General features: G+C 41.0%; 2 protein-coding genes across 2 annotated transcripts in view; one reads left to right on the top strand and one right to left on the bottom strand.

Annotated features, from left to right (window-relative positions):
- Positions 1 to 358: 358 nt before the first annotated feature.
- On the bottom strand, positions 359 to 5,931 carry SMIM20 (small integral membrane protein 20). The gene is made up of 3 exons (XM_084204271.1): positions 5,764 to 5,931; positions 2,075 to 2,131; positions 359 to 790 (listed from the first exon to the last, which is right to left on the bottom strand). The coding sequence occupies exons 1-3, from the start codon at positions 5,870 to 5,872 to the stop codon at positions 753 to 755; spliced, it is 204 nt and encodes a 67-aa protein (XP_084060397.1). The 5' UTR covers positions 5,873 to 5,931; the 3' UTR covers positions 359 to 752.
- A 64-nt stretch (positions 5,932 to 5,995) lies between these two features.
- SEL1L3 (SEL1L family member 3) overlaps positions 5,996 to 20,456 on the top strand; it is a 34,203-nt gene continuing 19,742 nt past the window's right edge. The window contains exons 1-8 of the mRNA XM_084204913.1: positions 5,996 to 6,529; positions 10,737 to 11,304; positions 12,870 to 12,996; positions 15,746 to 15,867; positions 17,214 to 17,329; positions 18,092 to 18,147; positions 19,148 to 19,280; positions 19,910 to 20,042. Of these exons, the coding sequence (XP_084061039.1) occupies positions 6,473 to 6,529; positions 10,737 to 11,304; positions 12,870 to 12,996; positions 15,746 to 15,867; positions 17,214 to 17,329; positions 18,092 to 18,147; positions 19,148 to 19,280; positions 19,910 to 20,042 (1,312 nt within the window). The 5' untranslated portion in view covers positions 5,996 to 6,472. The remainder of the gene's footprint in view (positions 6,530 to 10,736; positions 11,305 to 12,869; positions 12,997 to 15,745; positions 15,868 to 17,213; positions 17,330 to 18,091; positions 18,148 to 19,147; positions 19,281 to 19,909; positions 20,043 to 20,456) is intronic.

Here is a 20,456-nt window from a genome sequence, read left to right as displayed (position 1 = left end):
ACAGAAGTGTGTGACATCCAAAAAGATGACATACATCTGCTAACATTAGGAATAACACTCTGCCCATACATTTTTCAAAGCATACAGGATCCTGCAATGATCTTTAAAATGTTGTGTGCCATAATTCTACTTACTTAACTACATTAATTTTCTCCAAGTTGAGTCTGTTTTGCCTGCAAAAGTAACTGGTAAGAAATCTCCTTGTGTTTACCCAGACCCACAAGCTCTGTTACTCTATTTACTCCCCTTATCCAGTGGAGGAGCAGGAGTAATAATGGCCAGGGGGACACACCTGGCAGGCAGCCAAGGTACCTTCCACACACACTTGCAAAACAATGAAAAAAAGTACAAATTGGTTTAATTTTTTTAATGTAGAAATTTACATTCACCGTGTTGTAACTTTCAAACTAGGGAGGAAATTGCAGCAGTCTGCATGATTTATTCTACTCATCATTTACAAGTGTACAGATTAGAAGAAAATCCTTTTTCCTTTTCTCAAGGAAATAAATATTTCATTTCTACACTCAATAATCATTCAGCTTTCTAACAGTCTGTGAGCTATGCACCAGCATTCTCTCAAAACTAGCATGTTTTTATCTCTTGGGATTCCAACCAGTAGCCTTTGTCGCTCCTCATGTGCCCACACAGCATATTCAGAATTCTGCTCCAGTGACACCTAAAGACACACTTCAGTGAAAGAAGAAGCAGCTGAAGACGTCCATCTTCAGTCTGGCAATACACCCAGCTGCCAATTACTTTCTTCCAAATGGATCCGACCACACTTTTAGCCCTACAAATCAAACATCAGAATAGCAGCAGTTGATAAGTTGGACTGTTGGACGAAAAAAAACCAGGTCTGCTACTCCAGCTTTGTGTATTACAAACAATGAAAGAAGACAACAATTTCTGCACTGAATTTGCATCTCTGCCTAAACTTGTAAAAATATACAGAAAAACAATCTCATCTTGATCTTAAATTTCAGATAATGGAAAAATCCATGACATTCATAGGTAAGGTGTTCTAAAATTGTTGGATCATTTAGAATTGCACCTTACATTTAAATTTGTCTAGGTTTCCTTTTCAACTAATGGATTTTGTAATTTATCAGCAGCTAAATTCAGATGAAAAGGTGAACTTACACTAAGAAGAACTGGTCATTAAGTACTTGCATCTTGGATAAATGAGCCAGTCCAGTCATTTCAAATATTTAATAAAAAAGACAGGTTTACAAGACCTCTATTTCACAATACCCTTCCTACTTCTCTTCAGCATTTCCCCCACTTCCCTGAAAAGCAAGTCCTGCAGTAATGATCTAACCAATGCGTGTAATGTCATGGCTTTAATCCTGTTTGATTTTCACCTGCTGCTGATGTTAGGCTTTTTCAAAAACAAAAATACCCTTTAACATATTCAGATATTACATGTTTCATCAAGACAGGCACTCTTACATCTTTAATCAAGAAATGGCAGCCTTGCATATACTCTCCATTTAACATTTTAAAAAAATGACCTATCAAGGCTAGTCTGCTAGACTTTAATTTTACTTCCCTCATATGCTTTTCTAAGCCTTCCACTGTCAACAGCAAGGATCCAAAAGCTATTAGCACTGCATTCCAAATTTTCCCTCACGTGTAGTGGATTTCTGCATGGCCCATCCATCCATGAAGCCAAAAGGCACTGCTGAAGTGCTGATGAACTGTGTTTCAGCAGAGCTGGGTATTCCAAAAAACTAGGGTGCAACATTGTTCTTTATAGCTAAGCTCAGCCTATCCTTGGTTCTTGCTTGCTCTGAGCTGGTTCAGAAGTGGAAACTGGACTCTATTTAACAAAGTGTGAAGACAACAGAAACTGTGCAAGTTATTTGGCCAGTTAAATCACTTTAAGATGAGTTACATTAGAACCGTAATTTTTCAGTGAGGAATTAGCCTGAAAAAATAATTTAATGCCAAGTTTGTTAAATATGTTTTCACTGAATATATTCTTCACTGCATTATTTAAATCCATATAAATATTGAAGCCTTACTTCAAGAGAGTCTTTAAAACAATCAATGCAAACACATAAATCAAGTGTACCTGCAGGCTGAATATCCTCTTGAACAATACCAGCTCGGTTAATTGACTGCTCATTCTCTGGAAAACAACAGAAAGGACACTACTAAAAAAAAAGAAAATACCAGATATCTTGATTGCACCCAATAAAATAATCTTAAAAATTTTATTAATTTGAGATGCTACACAGTAAAATTCTGTTAAGTATCTACCTACAGAATGCAAATATGGTATTCCTACTTCACTGAGAAACTAATAGCTAGTCTGTTTTGAAAGATTACAAACAATATGATAATCATCCTCAAACAATGCCTACTGTTTAATAAAGATGCCAAAACACCTGCCATGGTCCCAGCACTTAAGGAATGACTATATTTTTAGAAGCTCATTCATATGGCTAGTCAAAAGATTTTTTTTCTTTTGGGCAACTCCTGCTTTCAGGCCCTGAAAGATCTTGCAAACAGATTTCATGACAGCACTTACAAAATTACTGCTTGTAAACCTAGTGAAATTCAGCATCTGAGGGATATTTTCCCAGACACTGGGCCTGTCTCAGGCTTTTCTTTTTTCTTTGAAAGATTCAACCACTTCCACGAAGAGAAATGGAGAAAACTATTCTATTTCCCTTACTAAATGCCCCTCCTTTTCTTCCATTTCCAGTTATGCACTTCACCACCACAGTGCTACTCTGAAGCAGGAAGTCAGAGCTCAGGTGGATTCACCTTTTGCCCCCACCACTGAACATCTGAGGCCTTTAAAAACCTGCAGGGTGCACATTCCCAAAGGAAGCTCAGAACTAAGCTCACCTTAAAACTGAAATTTTTCATTATACTGTCTCACTGGGAATGCACTGGCACTACATGTTACAAGGCTGTGTAGGTACAAGCCTAATGCTACTGGAGACTAGCAGTATATCACAGTAATTGATTCTCCTTGCAATGGGACAGGCACTAGAGGCACATCCAGGTTCTCCAGTTCTGTTCACTGAACATGGTAATTCCATTTCATCCTTTTTAGCAGACAAAATCTCAGAGACCTGTCTAATTTCAAAGAAAAAGGCACAAAACCCAGGGAGAACAGAATGGATTAGGGCAACAAAGGAGACTTCCTGCAGGACTTGAATTCAGTCTTGAGTGACTTCAAAACTTAGATTAGAAGAGAGGCAGGAAAAACAGGAACCATTCTGAGAGTTCTGGGTACATACTTGGGTTGAACAGAGAAGCTGTTTACTGATCAGGCAAAGAAACCTATGCAAAAATGTAAGAGATGGTAAATACACAGACAGGACAGAGAACAATCAATAGGGAGACTGCTGTGGGGCCTGCAAACAACCTGGAAGACAGGTAAGCCAAAAAAGAACAAGGAAGATTCAGTCTTGGTGATAGGAGAGCCACCTCACAGGATGGGGAAAGAACAGTCTCACAATTCAGAAAATCAGGAAATCTGTGAAAATGTCACAAAGAGCAGCTGTCAAGCCACTGTTTTAGTTAATCCATGTGGAAAAGGCCCGTGCTGACAGCCTCAAAGATTCATCATTGCCACTAAACTGCAGTCTTTTTTAAAGCTAGATACTGACAAGAAAATATTAGAAACAGCAAAGCCACAAACTGAGGTACTAAAACCCTACAAAATTATAACATTTCTGTATAAAATTAGGTCAAACTCCTTTGTTCATACTTTACGGTTCATATCAACAATTTGACTATATACAGTTTTTCCAAGTAGCTTTTATCTTGTTTGTTAAATTGCTAGGAACTTCTCTGAAGATGTTTGAGAATCATGCAGTAAAGTCTTCTTCCAGAATGTTAATGTAATTCACTTGTATAGAATTCAGGAGATACACAAGAAAAACGAGAGTGAAGAAAGAAAAGATAGCACTTCATGTTTGCAATGTCACTCCAAGTAACTAATATTCATTCTTGCCTTTTGCATGATTAGTCTGTGATGCTAACCAGAACACCCAACTTTTGGGACACAGCATCCCCAAACACAGAAATACTGAGCATTCTCCCACAGCTCAAGCCAACAGAGGTGGGAGCTTCTACAGAAGCTGTCATACAGCTTACTGTACTCAGAAAATCCTCTGTACTCCAATGGTTAAACACTTGGGTTCAAACACCACAACTGTGATAGACCATGGTCTTGCCTCAAGTATTGTGACAACAAATGCTTGTGCCTCTCATACTGCAGCGATGATCAAGAAAAGCTCCTTGGAAATGAATACAGGTGATATCAGATGGAGATCCAGCACCAGGCAATAAGTTTAGAATCAGGTATCATATCAAAAATTTGTGCACTTGCTAACTATGCATCAATCAAATAATTCTATTGAGATAGGGATTAAAAATCCCTAAACTGATAGGAACCACCTACTCACATAATTTGCAAGTACAAAGGAACGAGCATTGCTCCACCAGTTCTGTCGTTTCCTTACTGCCAAGATACATTTCCAATATTATATTTTTGGAAAGTATAGCATAAACAAAAAAGATTTAGTAATAATGTTTTCAAAGGGAACACAGAGAAGGAAACATAATTGTAGGAAGTTTCACAAACATAGCATCCTTGCTATGTAAATTAAAAGTTAAGCTAAAAACTTGCTTGTAAGTTAAATTTTACTTGACCTTTGATGCAAGACCAAAGCCCCTCCAATAAGACCAGTAAGTTTGTTACCCTTTTTCCTTTTTCCTTCCTAGAAATCTTCAGTTGTCTTGGCAGATTAACCACATATATCTTCATGTTATTGGTTTGCTTAGTCTCATAAAAATTAAAGTGGGGGGGGGAAGCAAGGCTGGTTGCACCAGAACTTTTCCCCCATTTCCTTTGGCACAGAAGTGGAAGAGGAGTAACGGGTGCTCCCCTTACAGAGCACCGGCCTGGAGCTGCTGGGGCTTCACACCTGGAGCCGCAGGTGCCTTCGGGGGCTTGGCAGGTTTTCCTGGCAGGAAAGTGGGATTTTCCTCAGGAGTCTGTTTCAGAGACTCTGCAGACTGAGACCAGTTCTAGCAAATCATCACAACTGGCTGCCAAGTTTTAAGTTAGATTTTCAATTGCAGCTGGAAAACAGACCTCGAACAGCTCATAGAACCATTGAATAGTCTGGGCTGGAAGGGACCTTTAGAGGTCATCTAGTCAACCTCTCCTGCACTGAGCAGGGACATCTTCAGCTAGATCAAGTTGCTCAGAGCCCTGTCCAACCTGCATCAACACACCACTCCTCTGGGCAATCTGTTCTACTTGTTCACCACCACCATCATAAAAAATGTATTCCTTCTATTTACTCTGTTTCGTTAAAAACCATTATCTCTAGTCCGACTGCAACAGGGCCTACTAAAAAGCCTGCCCCAGCTTTCTTACAAGCTTTCTTCAAGCGGTCTACCAGGTTTTTCTGAAGTCTTCTCTTCTCCAGGCTGAAGAACCCCAACTCTCTCAGCCTTTCTGCACAGGAAAGGTGCTCAATCTCTCTGATCTCAATTTCTCCAACTGCGTCTCAATCTTCTAAGAAGCAGCTGAAGGATGTTCTTAATCACGTGCTGGCCAATAACTTGAAATAAGAGTAACGGCGAGCTGTATTTTTTTGGTTTTCAGGTATCTCCTAGACGAGCAGAAAGCTCCTCGGGAGTCACTCACCGAGCAGCAGCCCCAGCATTCCCCCAAGCCCGCGCACAGACCGGGCCATGGCCCAGCCAGCTTCCCCCCGCGCACGGACTCACTGTACTCCTCCGGCAGCAGCAGCGGCCGGAAATAAATGGGGTAAAAGGCGGCTCCCACCATGGCCACGAAGGCGCCGAAGATGCCGAGGGTGCGGTACAGGGCGGCCATGGCCCGGCGGACGCGGCGCGGGGCCGGTGCGGGGCCTTCCGGGCCACGCGGGAGCGGCGCGGCACCGCCCGGCCCACCGGGAGGGCGCCCCCGCGCGGCCGGCGGGGCGCAGCGCGGGCCCGGGGTCAGCGCCGGTGCCGCCGCGCTGTCAGCCCGGCCCGGGCAGCCCGAGATGATGCGCCCCAGTCCCGCCGCCCCGCCCTAAGGCGCCTCGCCCGACAGCGGGAGCTGTCCCGGCCCGGGACTGCGCCGGTAGCGCAGCGCCAAGGCGGGAGGGCGGGGGCCGCCGCAGAGCCGCCAAGGGAGTGGGCGGGCGAGGCCCTGCGTGGAGATCCCTCCCGGGCGGGCCGCTCCCGGGCCGCCGCCCGGCGCCTGCTGCAAGGAGCTGCGAGGAGCCGCCAAGGAGCTGCACGGCACGGCCGGGGCTCGGCTTCTTCTGGCCCAGCCCCTCCGCACCTGCGGCGGCGGAGCGGGGCCCTGCCCTGCCCTGCCCTGCCCGGGCGGCGGCCCCTCCTCCAGGAAGCCGGATCTGCCGCATCCTTGTCGCCGGGCTGGTCGCGCAGTCCCCACCGCGCTGGGCACCGCCGCGGCAGCAGCAGCATGCGGCCCCCGGCCGAGCCCCGCCGCCCCCCTCCGCTGCTCCTCGTCCTCCTCACGGTGAGTGCCGTCGGCCCCGCACCTGCCCCCGCGTCTCGACCAGCCCGGGCGTCGCGGCAGGGGCCGGCCCGTGCGGGGCCGCGGGTCGTGCCCGCAGGGCGGAGGGAGCCGAGCCGGAGTCCGGCGGGGCTCGGGGGGCTCGGGCCGGGGCCGCCCCTCGCAGCCAGCCCCGGCTGTCCGGCCTGGCTCCGCGCCCCCTCCCAGCCCCCGGCGTTAGTGGGGCCTGTCTTGTTGAGCTGGGGGACGCCGAGTCGCCACATCCAAGTGTTAAGCTTTCTGCCCTGGGTGACGATAAACTTCTAGAGTGGGAAAAATGGGGAGGCTTTTGACATCCGCGTACAGATGCACTGCTGAACATAGTGCTGCACTGGATTAGGGAAACAACCGTGGTTTAGGGCCAGTTACTAAACTACTTTCTCATCTTTTTTGTTGCTAAGCATAAGCTGTGGTCAAAGTGTTTGTGTGCCTATACCATGTTGGTGCTGATGGAGAGCAGCAGATCAACACCTTTTGTCATGTCTTCTTTTCACACATCGTAAAACGTAGCATGACGTGTTGGGCATTTGCAGGTGAAGGACTGCAGTTATCTTCAGGTTTTGTGCTAACAGGTGCAGGTTTCATAGGGTTTTGTGGAATTTCTGCAGGGCTGAACTCATGGAGGGTCCTGTTGAGACCTCCAGCAAATGGAAGAATATTTGCTCAACCATTTCTGTATTATTACACTACTGGAAATGTTCAGTATTCCTAATGCTTGCAGTGTTTGCCTCCAACATTGATTTTTATCCCAAGATCTGATGGGATGACTTGGGCTAATTCATTCAGATTCAGCAGGATTTAAGAAAAAAACTACAAAAAACATTTACAGCTTTAGTGGCTAAGTTGCCCCACACACCAAAACCTTTGTGTCTGTCTTGTTGAACTTTGCCTAGTTCATGATAATATTTTGAATCAGTGTAGCTGGCTTCTTTAGTACACTAGAAAACTTTTATATTTAAGTCTGCTAATCACACTCAACGTGTAATCTTTTCATCCTTGTTCTGTCTCAGAGGTGATGCACATTTAACTCTGCCTTGTCTGATATAACAGGCTCCCTCACCAAGTAGGAACATTTAGATGATGCACACTCTATGCACTGTGTAGTGGCAGCCAACTGGTAAGAGAGACTCAGCCATGGTCTGGAGATTTATGGTCTGCAGTCTCTGCCAGGTCTCCATCATTTTGGGGTTGCTCAGGGTTCTTTGCTCCATGCTGTTTACTGGATGAGCCTCCAGAAGGGTTTGTTAGGTGGGATGTAATAGCAGACTCAAATATACTTCATGCATTTTGGCAGCACAGGCCTCAAGTAATACCCAGGGACCAAAGAATATGAAGTAAAATGGGGAGCCATTTAGCAGATCAGGCACTACGGGAAAGGCACTAGATCAGCAGAGCTGAAGCTAAACTTAGGCATCAGCAATTGTGTTGCATTGTGCTTAAGTGCTCTGGGAACGTCATTGAAATTGTTCTGCAAAGACCTGGCTTTGGGTTTCAGACCTTACTGCTTTGGGATCCCCCACCACAAGATTTCTGCCATTCACTGGAAATCAGATGGACATATTCATACCCTGGAAATCAGATGGACGTATTCACACCTCCTGCTGCATCTTTGTTAATGAGCTGTGCCAGACCCAAGCTGTCCTTGCTGGAGTCTAGTTCCCGTAGTTCCCATTGCTCTATAGTGGATAACCACTGAGAAAATTGAGAGCTGGCTGTGTGTGTTTTGACAGTAAGTGTGTGTGGTAAGCACACATTAATACCCCTATGCTTTTTAGTATCTACCTGGTAGACTTTTGCATCTTGTGATAATGACATGGCATTGTGTTCATAGCATATTAGCATCTTCTTATGACCCCTTATCACAAAAATTAAGCTACTTACAAGTACTCTTTATTGTAAGATCAAGAAATATTAATTATAACCATCAAATAGAAGAGGTTTAGGATAATTTGTTGCTGCTGCTATGGGCTTTTAATGATTTTGGAAGTGTTTAAACCAAAGAAGAATTGTGTTGGAAATGTAAAAGAAAAGTATATTTCATCAAGTGAAGCTCTGAAAGGTACTCAAATTAGTATTAAAATCAAGGCTCTCTCATCAACTTTTATCTCAGACTTTGTCTATGTGTGTTATTCCAGCATATGATAGACGCCATACCATGTGTTCCAATGGACACCAACCTCCTATCGCTATTCCTTTTTTAGCCCCTTCAGTTTGCATAGTTTTTACAATATCACAAAATCCCAGAATATTCTGAGTTGGAAGGGACCCACAAGGATCATTGAGTTCAGCTCTTTAAGTGAATGGCCCATAAAGGGATCAAACCCACAACCTCGGCATTATTAGCACCGTGCTCTAACCAATATGCATTTTGTGGAGTGGGAAATAAGGCAGAGAGGAAGGCTGTCACTCTGATGAGACTGCCTATTGTAGAAAGCCAGAATACTGAGTTGCATAGTGTTTTGTGGGTTTTTAGCATTTTATTTGTTCAAGGTGTATATCTGGGTGCTTAGATGTGTTTATTGGTGTTCAGCTTCACTGCACATCTCACTTGCGGTGTCTCTTGTTGGATACAAAAAGATAAAGAGCATTTGGTTGCAAGTGTGGAAAGTGGTTTAAGTGATAAGTTCCCTAGGAACACTAAATAAAGTGCTCTAGACCTACCCATATGCTCGCAATGATATCTGGCTTTTTTGTCTAAAAGTTCCCTCATTCAGTTATGTCTTACAGTGGCTGACCTTAATAAAGTCAAAGTCTTGAAGTAAACAGCACCTCTATGCATAGTTGTGTTCCACTAACAAGCCTTGAGCTCTTTTTGACCTCTTAAGGATGAGGGGAACTGGGGAAAAATACCATTTGATCACACAGGTGATAAAAAAATCCCAAAATCCTCATCTGTAGGAGCAAGGAGGTAGTATAGGACTTCCTTCTGACTTTTCCTAATATTTACACCTTCATAGGTCATACTGGCTTGATGTTTTTTCAGTGTAGCTCTCAAGGAGTGTCAACATATTGTCAAGAAATAAAAAGCAAAATAGTTTATCATTAGGGACTTTTACTGATCCCCATATTGGATTGTGGGCTAGGTCTAGTTCTCCAGGTGCACAACACATAATTTCTATGATTAGAAATGTCCTAATGACTAGGTCAAACCCTTTAAATATTTTGAAAAACACAGTGAAAAAGACATCAATCCAAGATAGGTATCCAAGATAAATTTTATTTTAATTTGCTTAATCTTAGCAAAGTTAAAAGTTACCCAAGACAGATCTCATTTTGAGCAATCTTAATGACCATCTTCCCTGGTAATCCTAAGTGACAATTGTGAATATTTTAGACAGAGCAGGGGACATGGTGGAACTGCTGTGCTGGTGGCTTGCCCTCGGAGCTGAGTAATCCGCGGTATTCTTGGCAGTGCATCAAGCTGGATGCTGACTGCAAGGCAGAAAGAAAAGAAGCTGTTTGAAGCTTTAGAGACAAGAACTTCATCACAGGGGATAATCCTGTTGTATGTCCAGGCACTCGCTCTCAAGCTATATATAATGTACAAAGCTGTGGAGAGCAAAAGCCGAGCAAATTCAGCCTGCTGGTCTTGCTGCTCAGATTTCCAAGTCCATCTTCACAACAGGAACATGTCAAAAATTAAACACTTCATGAATATGAATTCATTCTCAGGAAGCCTTTGTTATTGTTTTGTCCTTCAGGGACCTGCATGACAGGTAACAAAAGTAGCTAACTTTTTTAGAAGATGCAGAAACATCAGGCTGTGGCAATCCTATCAAACAATGATACATAATGAATATATGCCTGTACATTTTTGTGCAGACTCCTTAGGCCTGATCCTAAGAGCGTGTTTAAATAGTGTGACGTGGAAGTCGCTATCTTAGACCGGATTCCGCTTGCGTAAGGGCTGAAGGATACACCCTGTAAATACAATTTGTTTGTAGAAGCATGTGTAACTTTGATACCTTGATGTAGGGACATTGTTGCCATTAAAATCTTGAGGGTGGCTCTCCAGTAATCCGTGTCTACTTGCTGGGTAAAAGAAACCTCATATTTTGAAGTGAAAGTATGGTATATATGTGCTTGTGTAGTGTTCTGTTATTATCGTGAGTGTATGAATAATCACATAGATTCTCTGGTTAACATGTTTGTGTTTTGGGTTTTCTTCCAGAACTTTGTGCTGTCCTTTGGAAAGGAGACATTACAGACAACGGCAGTTACTCCACAGTTTCAGAAAAATATGGATTATGTAGATTTTATCTATTTAAACATTTTAGAAAAGAAAGTTCTTAACAATTCTGAGGTTTCAGTTCAGTATTTATGTTCTAAGCCTTGTATTGTCAGTTTAGAAGCAGTAGCTTCCTCCGAGTTCAGGACTGGTGTACCAGTGTATAGAAGGAGGTGGAAGGATGAGAAGAACCTTTATGTTAGCAGAACTCGACAAGTACACTTGAAATTTCCGAGCATCATGGTTTACAGAGATGATTATATCATCAGAAACTCAATAATAGTGCACAGTGTGATACTGTACGCATGGATTAGCCACAAATCAGCTAACAACTATGGTGATGAGCAGAATGAAGACTACCAGGCTGCAGTTGCCAAGAATTACACATTTTTAGAGGCAGTTCCACCCTTTGAACGGCCATATAAGGACCACAAAGTTTGTCTTCAGTGGGGTGCTGACTATTTGTGGATGCTCCAGGCCAATAGGATACCTCAGTGCCCTCATGAAACTGGTAGGTGCAATGTCACTTTTCTTCCCCAAGGAAACATCTCTGGTAAGCTGTTAAAAAGTGCCTACTGGTAGTAAATAGTAAATATTACATACAATGGTTTACTTGGGAAGCGTTGTTGAACATGTAATCTCCACAACTGTGAGGTTAGAGTTGCAAGTTGCTGAAGCCATCCTGCTTTACAGATTGTTTCATCACAGTCAGCCTGGAGGTTGGTAGCAGCCTGGCCCCCTATTTCCTAAGCATTTTCAAACAATTTTAGTCAGAATCCACCAGAGTTAGTGGACAACATTCCTTTATCTTCAGAGAGAGTTGTTCAGTCCCTTACTGCATTAATGCAGAATCAGTTCTGCAGTTTATGCACACATAATTTTCACACAAGTAATTTCCTTTCACTTAAAATGATGGCCTCACACTCAGAAACGTATTTTCAAGTCTTTGTAGTGAGCTAAGCTTTACAGCACCTCTTTTTTTTTCCCTAGAACCATTATGAACAAGCATTTTAGAAAAAAACCCAGTAGTTTTAAATAAAAAATCGTGTCTTGCCAACAGTATAGATTACAGAAACTACTTTGTTTTCTAGACTTTTTGAGTTCTTTTTTTTCTGCCTGCCTATCTCTAGCTTTACATTTGCTGACAATTCTTGTGCTCTCAATGTGTGCTCAAAGCAGAACCTAGAAGAAAAAAGAACATTTTTTTCTAAGTGGTTCTCTCCCAGAAAATCCCATAATGGTGTTTTTATCATTTATTTTCTCTATGCTGGCGGGTAAGTGCTCTGAAGAAGAACAGTGAACATCTTGATTCCTTTAAGAGCTTTCTAAAATTCTTGTTGGAGACAGCATGTGATATCTGACAACACTGTGAAACATCTTATTGTCTGTATTACCTATTTCTATTACAGATTAAATCAGTTTAATAGACAATAGGAGGAAATAATACTCAAATTTTGTTTCTTAAAATAATATTGTAGCAAATTGTTCAGGGTTAGGTTTATTTTATTGTTTTCTTGGTGGTTTTTTTGTTTGGTTTTTGGGTTTCTCTAGGCAAACTGATGATATATCATGGCTTTGAGGATTTTTCTCCTGTTTCTTAGGAGGAGCAGCTTTATCAGTTTTATTACAGGATTATCCATATCAGTTAAGAACAGAATTGGTATCTATGCATATATATAATATAGAGAGGCACAAATGGAGAGCAAGTCCAAGAGATGTGGAGAAATGTCACTTAGGCATAACCAAAGATAGGATGAGAGTTAAGTGAATAACATAAAGTAGGACTTCTTGTTTACTAACTGGTTCTTTAAGTATCTTAGATTTAAATAAGTCTGTTCTTTCCCTGCTTCTAATTCCATCTGGAAACAGGCTCAATTTCACTTTTCATGGGTTATTTGGTCCAAGGCTGTAATATATTTAACAGCAGCAAGTGAACTTGTGTCTAAGGACTTACTGAGAGTTTGTGTTAACTTTGAATCTGTTGTGTAATTTAAATGTTTGACTGAAGGAATGTGAGCTAATTAATTAGTTTCTATGCTTTCTATCTGTCAGATTAAGAAAGACTGTATTTTGCAGATGGTGTCCAGGTTCTTGAATTTATATATGCTTCCAGTGGTGAAAAAACAGGAATTGTGAAGAAATTTGAACAGTTTGAAAACAGAGAACTTGAGACAGTCAGACAACATCAGATTGATTATCCCATGTAAGTATAGGCAAGTAACCGAATGGGGCTGTATTTGGTTTTTGAAGGCTATAGAATGTACTTAAACTCTTGGGCTTTACCACAAATTAAAGGAATACTGCCTGCTAATTTCAGAAAAAATGCAAAAGGAGCCTAGTTAGCAGTTCCTTCTGCTTCTAGTTTTGGACAGGCTTAAGCTGAACCTCAGGAAGATACTTACAGTACGTGTTAGTGCAGTGCTGTGTAAGAGATGCCACTGCAGGTGTAACTGAATTAGGTACAGTTAGTCTGATCATGCTGTCATGATCAGACTGCTGTCTCATGACTAACTAGCCTGGGGTTTTTTTGATTACAAACAGATCTGCATTTCTAACATAGTTTGCAGACCAAGAGCAGAGTAGGATTTCTTGCAAGGGCAAGTAACATGAACCAGCTTTATCCCTGTGAATTCCCACTCTAGTTCATTTTGCACCTGACAAGCAACCTGTTAGAATCCTGTGCCTAGATAAGTCTTCGAGCTTGAGCTCACTCCATTTCCTTCTACCATTGCTGTGTAAACTTTCCTATTTTGACAGGAGTATAACTCCTTAGCCCCTGCGCACTATTCAGTTACAGGGGAATCACTCTTGTGAGGTCATCTTGCTCTGCTCTGGTCCCCCTTCCTGAAACTGTCACAACTCTCCAGTTATATTTTGCAACTTCAGGGGAAAAGAAATAAATATACCTCCCTTCCACCAGATGCTCTCACTCGGCAACATTATTACAGAAGTAGGAAATAATTACAGGAACTGGAACTTGCCTGCTGGTTTGCACTTGGCCTGTGGCCTCAAGAAGAGTGCCAAAATGACTTGCCAGAGAGCACAGGTTGCATGCAAATTCTAGCTCTCAAACCATAACTGAAGCCATAAATACAGAGCAATTTTTAGCTCCTGGTCTCTTCTGGATGAGTGACAGCCTGCTGTGCTTTGCCCACCAACACAGTGCATTCTGCTTCTGGCATGGAGGCACTTAAAGTCTAGTGTAGAGTATATGGCATGAATTTATGCACCTTTTATCTGCTCCACATAGTTCTTGCCTTCAAGCGATGTCTTCAGTGTGTTGTGGTTGTGTGACAGCCTGGGGTAGTTCTGTTAGGAAGTGAGTTCTTCAGTTCTTTTTCAGTTCTGTGTATGTGAGCAGTGGTTCCCCACTGTACAAAAGGTTAACAGAAGTAGATAAATCTAACTGAGATACTTGTTTGGCTTCAGTCAGGGATTTGTAAAGAAAGATAGGCCAAGATACGTAACTGGTGTTTGAGCCTGCAGCAAGGGCGGGCTGGGACTGTAAGGGACTGCTCATGCTGTTTGGCATTCTGCAGCAATGGGGATATGAAATGAGTCAGCATTGTCCCAAACTCTGTCCCAAGAAATGTGTCCAGAACAAACACAATCTCAGACTGGCAATCAAGGATTAAATGGAGACTGAGTCATTTGGGTTTGCTGTATTGGCAGAGATGAAAGTTAAAAAGAGCAATAGGTAAGCATGAACACACGAGCAGTATTTCTAGAAGCACAGCAGTCAATATACAAGTGATTGTCATTTACAACCTTTCTACCTCGCCCATGCACCATCTCTGGAGAAAATGGTGCTATTAAGCTGTTTAAGGTAGAGTTTCCATTAGGGAAAACTTAATCACCCTTGCATTTTTTTTTAAAGCAGGAGAGCAGGTGTTAGACTTTCAGACCTACAGTGGTTTAGTTTAGGAAAAGATACAAGGTACTTCTGTTAAGCAATGTTTTGAGAGAGAAGCAAGGCAAGCTGGCCCAATCCTAAAGTATTATAAACAAATCATGACCATTTTTATTAATTACAGAAATGCAAAAAATTACTATCTTTTTGGTAAAAGTCACTTAAGAAAAGTGAACTATTTCATCAGATATGATAATAATTATAGTGCTTTGCTGAATTATACATTGGAGGTACGATTTTCAAAGTCATTCAGCATTGACCTAATGGCTGTGGCAATGTTACAGAAATAAGTGTGATCAAATTTCTGTGAAGAGCACGGAAGCAGATTTAGTCTGGCACAGAGGAACCCCTTAAAATTAGATATTGTGGTATAAATTCTGCTTTTAGTGCCTCAACCAGTTTTGAACAGAAATTTCTAAGTACATAGTGCTGTTGGTGTTTGGTTTTTTATTTTGCACTGTTCCATAGTTTGCAGAGGCTCCACCTTTATTCATCCTGTGAAACTTCTGTGACAGCTATTCATACCTATCTGTACTGTCCAGAGGATGGGCTCATCTTTAACTGCTTCTCCCAAGCATATTTTCATAGTTCACTTTTAGTACAGAAGACAGAGCCTATAGTTTTTACTGGCTTTGACAATCAAGATGACAAGACCATGCATCTGGGTTTTGGTATTGGAGTCTGTGTGGGGGAGGTTGGCTCCAGTTTCTCTTGGTTGTGTTCTCAGTTCCTTGGTGGTATAGGATCTGGAAATAGCTCTGACCTGGCATTCTGGAATTGATTCAGATAACACTTCCTTACTCTCTTCTCCTGTTTGTTACCACAAAAGTCTGTGGTTAGAGATAAAAGATCCATGAGTCTTAAGTGTGGTTTTTCTGAAGAGGATTTTTTTACTGTAAAGGATTCTACAGTGTCCTATTCTATTCTGAAGATTACATGTGTGACACAGGTTTGCTAAATTAAAGTGAAATGCATGCTTTTCAAATTATATAGAGAGCTTTCTCATCAGGAGTGGATTTTTTGTTTGTTTTTGCTCATACAGGTTCACCATTTCAATCTGGCTATATCTACTCCATCACTGTGAAAAGGATCTGTGTGGTATACTCTATTTTATTGATTCAAAAGAAATGTATGGCACTCCTGCTGTATTTCTAAATGAGGAAGGTAAGGGATATTATTAATGGCTTTCAGAAGAGGTCTAATACAGTCTTTATTGACTTGTGCCTAGGAATAACATTTATAAAAATATATTATCAGACCTATTTTGTGAAATTGATCCCTTGCAAAATGCTTCTTTTTGATTATAGTGACTTAGTAGGAAAGTAGCCACTAAATTAACAGGAGAAAATGTAGCAGTTGCATAGCATCTAATTTTCACTAACTTCAGAAATGTCTTCTTTGTAAGGAGAATAGCCTGAATCTTACAACCAGGAGCATACACTGAGATTAAACAGTCTTACTTCAATGAACAAGCTTTTTTTATTATTACTGAAGTGTCATTTTAAATTTATCCTAATTCCTATATTTATACAACATGAAAATTTTTGATAATTGGAAGTAGCGTCAGAAAAAGTCAAAGTCATTCAAGGTCTTGCCTACCTTGCACTTTTCATGAACCAGTCAGTTTCCCTGATCCCGAAGAAAGTTAAGAGGTATCCCTGTCTTAGTTTTGCAACACTTGCAGTGGGGGTCTGTTGTTGTCAGAGGAGGGCTGGGAGCTGGCTGGCAGGCTCACAGAGGAAATAAGTATGCAGAATTTTAGAAGTGCACACCTGACATTCTCATAATACATTTTTTCCTTCCTTCTTTGTGAGTTTGACAACTGACCTCTGCTTCTCTGCTATTTTTGTCATTTTCATTTTCTCTGTCATGTAGCCAATTTCAATAATTAATATATCCATTATAAACGGGATGCTTTTCTGTGAAGAACAAAACAAATGGAAATTACCAGCTTAATATGAGATTTGCCTGGTGAGGTTTTAGGGCCAGTTTTATTCTCAGTGTTAGACTAGATTATCATAGTAGCCTGTTCTGGTCTTAAAAGCTCAACCATGAGTGTAGCTTCTGCTGGTCCAAGAAGTGGAGGGTAGACTCATCTTGTATTTGATCATTGCAGTCATGTGCCACCAGTTGAGTGCTGAGTGGATGCCATTGTGTACTGGTCCCTTCTGCTGTTTACTGCAAGTCACTACTGCTTTCTGATGTTTGAGATCAACTGTGACAGTCTGTCTTAGGTTTAGTCTGTTTAGTCTGTTTAACCCTGGTTTTCAGCCTGTGGTTTCATGTGGGTGCCTGAGCATCAGCATCTGAGATGTGTAACTGAAATGTGGAGAACTGTCTGTGGGACTTTCTGGGAGCTCATGTATGGCTTGGTGAGGGCCAGATTTCTGTTGTTGGTGATGAAGAGGATGAAGAGGACAGAATCACTGTGAACAGCGTGTTAGTAAACTCATTCTTGCTGCTAATGTTTCTGTGGTGTTTGTTTCCTTTTCTTCCTTTTTTGCTCTCAGGTTATGTGCACATTCAGATGCATCTCATGAGAGGGGATGACCTCGCAGTGAAAACTAGCTTCAGCCTTCCTCTGAAACAGTGGTTTCGACTGGATCTCTCCTTTAAGGGTGGACAGGTATGCTTGCTACTGAATTAGAAACTGACTAACTCCTTTGTAGCTGAGGCTGAGAGAAACACTGTAAATTGTACGTGCTCACATAGCAAAAGAATGAAAAATATAAAACTAGAAGTTGTGAGGGGATGTTCAAACCATCCAGCTTTGGAAAATCGACTTTGATTGATTGATTGATTGATTGATTGATTGATTGATTGAGTTGGATTGCGTGTACCCTCAGCAAGTTTTCTAACGATACCGAGCTGTGGGATGTAGTTGAGATGCTGGAGGGAATGGATTCCATCCAGATGGACATGGACAGGCTTGAGAGGTGGGCCCATGTGAACCTTGTGATGTTCTACAAGTCCAAGTGCAAGGTGTTGCAGCTAGGTCAGGGGAATCCCAAGCACAGACAGGGGCTGGGCAGAGAGTAGATTGAGAAGAGCCCTGGGGAGAAGGATTTTGGGCTGTGGATCAACAAGAATCATTGAATCAATGAGGCTAGAAAAGACCTCAAAGATTATGGAGTCCAACCTTTGAGCAAACAGCACCACATCAGTTAAAACCACAGTGATGAGTGCCACATCCACTTGTTTCCTGAACACTTCAGGGATGGTGACTCCACAATTAACATGGGCAGCCTGTTCCAGTGCTTGACAGCCTTTTCAGTGAAGAAATATTTCCTAACATCCAATTTAAACCTTCCCTAGAGCAACTAGACAGTGTAATAAGTGTACCCTATAACATTTCTTTTATTGTAATTAATGTTTTGTGCTCTTTTAGATCGAAGTAAGCAGTGTTGGGAAGAATTTGAAGAGACATCATCATCAATCTTTTACGTAAGCAGCATTTTCCCCTTTGTGGAGTAATATGTGTGTGCATGTTCAGATACAGAGAATGGGAGAAGGATAACACAAGTTTGTAACTGAGATTCTAATTGATTTTGAAAATGCCGTGGTTGTTTTCTGCACTATGCTTTCAAAACCAGTTTGCTTTATTGTGCTTACATTAAGCATGAGCTGAATATTTTTGTTAATGCTATGAGTGAATGTTGTGCATGATCTAGTCTAGTACTAGATGATAACCCTCACTAAAAACTGATTGGCAGGTCAGTGGCATTAAGATCACTCTTCAGATGAACTTTTGGCCTTACTGAAGTCTAGTTTTACTGTTGCTGTGAGAGATAGTATTTCACCAGGGAAATTCTTACTTGCTTTGCTTTGTTAGAGAGCAAAATTTCTACCTAAAATATTCATACTCTGTCCTTTATTCTGTGCACCTGAATATTTTTAAAATGGATTTTTAATTGTTTTTTTCCACTATAATTTAAAATGGACTCTTTCTTGTGCAAATAATTTTAAAATGCCACTGTTAATAAGGGAACTACGTAATAGTGAACTGCATGGCAGACTTCAGGATTGTTCCTTCTCTGTTATGCTTTAAATCCAGAAATTGATATGTTGCAGATGACAACTCTAGGAGACAAATAACTTAAATTTTCATATGCTGATTTTAGAAAAGTGAAAAGGAAAGGTAGAACTGAAAAAAATGAGTTTAAGTAATGATGCATAAAATATCAAAAGATACTTACAGGTCAGAAAAATAAAACACCCATGCTGGTTTAATATGTTTGTAGACAAGGAATTTTTTAAATTTACTCCATAATTTGTCACACTAAGTTGCAGAGTCAATTTTGAAAATAAGCAAATTACAAAAGAGAGAGATACTTGGAATAAACTTAAGACCGTCAGCTGCAGAAATTCTGAGAAATACTAATTTCTCTTTCTTCTTTCACAGTACCTCTAGATAGTCAGCTTACTTCTCTTTCATGTTCTCAAGTTTTAGGGAAGATTTCTATTATGATGACACTGCTGGATACTTTGTTCTTGGAGGCAGTGGGTATGTAAATGGCATTGAAGCGTTCTTTGGACCTGTGAAATACTATCGCCTCAATGTGTTGGAAACAGAACAGGTGAGCAAGAGCACTACTTGGAAATGCTGAAATATTAGCAGCCAACTATGACTATATTTTATTTTTTCAGATGGAGCGCTCATCAAGTGATAAACTAGCTATGAAGCACAATAGTATCTGGGAACATATGTCATATATGATAATTTTCTGTTGAAATCTAGCAATATTAGTTATCATTTCAAATGCTAAAAGATAATACTTTGGGAAGTGAGTGTGTAAAGCAGTGTTTGTAGATCTATATTTAATAATATAGATATAATAATATAATATATATTTAATATATTTAATATTTTCACTATTGCTTTGATCCCAGAATTCCTGATGATACAGTGTTGGATATATTTGATTAATCTGTGGTTTTGATGAAACTGATGGTAAAAGTCACATGGGTTTAGTCAGTTTTGGAAATTCTTCTGTGATTTTTGGATTATGCTGACCATTTAAATAGACAGTGGTCTACTGGGGCCATCATCAGGCTGTCTGACACACTAATATGGTGTGCCAGATAAGCTGATTGTAGTGAACAATCTGTCTCCTTTTGTTATTTGTGTACAAGGCATCTTTCTAGCTGAGCGTACACAGCAACGGGTACTGGGGATGTCATTTATCCATCATTTGCCTTTCTACAGATTTCTAATCCTCTTCATGACAAAGACACAGTGGAACAAATTGAGCTTTACTACGAGAGTTGTATGGACATTCAAGAAATAGTTTATGATTACAGATATATTGTAAGGCAAGGCGAAAAAACACACAGAAGTTGTAAGTATTGATCTATGACATGAATTTTAAACTGTCATCTTTGGAGATCTGTTTTCTTTCCTTTAACAATCTGGATGTTGATCATCAAAAGTAAAATTAAGTTCAGCCATAACAAGAAAAAAATACAATGTGAAGAGTTTAATCTCATTACTGGTAGCTAAAACTGGGGTTTTGTCCCTGCAAATACTTTTGTGTCATGGAATAAAAATTTAAATCATCTTGATATGTCTTCTCTAGTAAGACAGGTGCCTAAAGGGACAAAGAAATGCTCTCAAGCTTTCATGTATGCTATGCAATTTCCTTTCCTCCATTTTGTTTTCAAAATTACCCTAAAGGAAATGGGTGGATTTTGCTAGAATGTTTCTGCCCAGTTGCCTAACATTCAGTGATCAACAGGTTTCTATCAAAGTGTCC

This window comes from Fringilla coelebs (assembly GCF_963513975.1).
Source record: "Fringilla coelebs genome assembly, chromosome: 4".
Taxonomy (NCBI): domain Eukaryota; kingdom Metazoa; phylum Chordata; class Aves; order Passeriformes; family Fringillidae; genus Fringilla; species Fringilla coelebs.
Note: the sequence above shows the minus strand (reverse complement) of the source record. Positions and strands in the feature narration are given on the sequence as shown.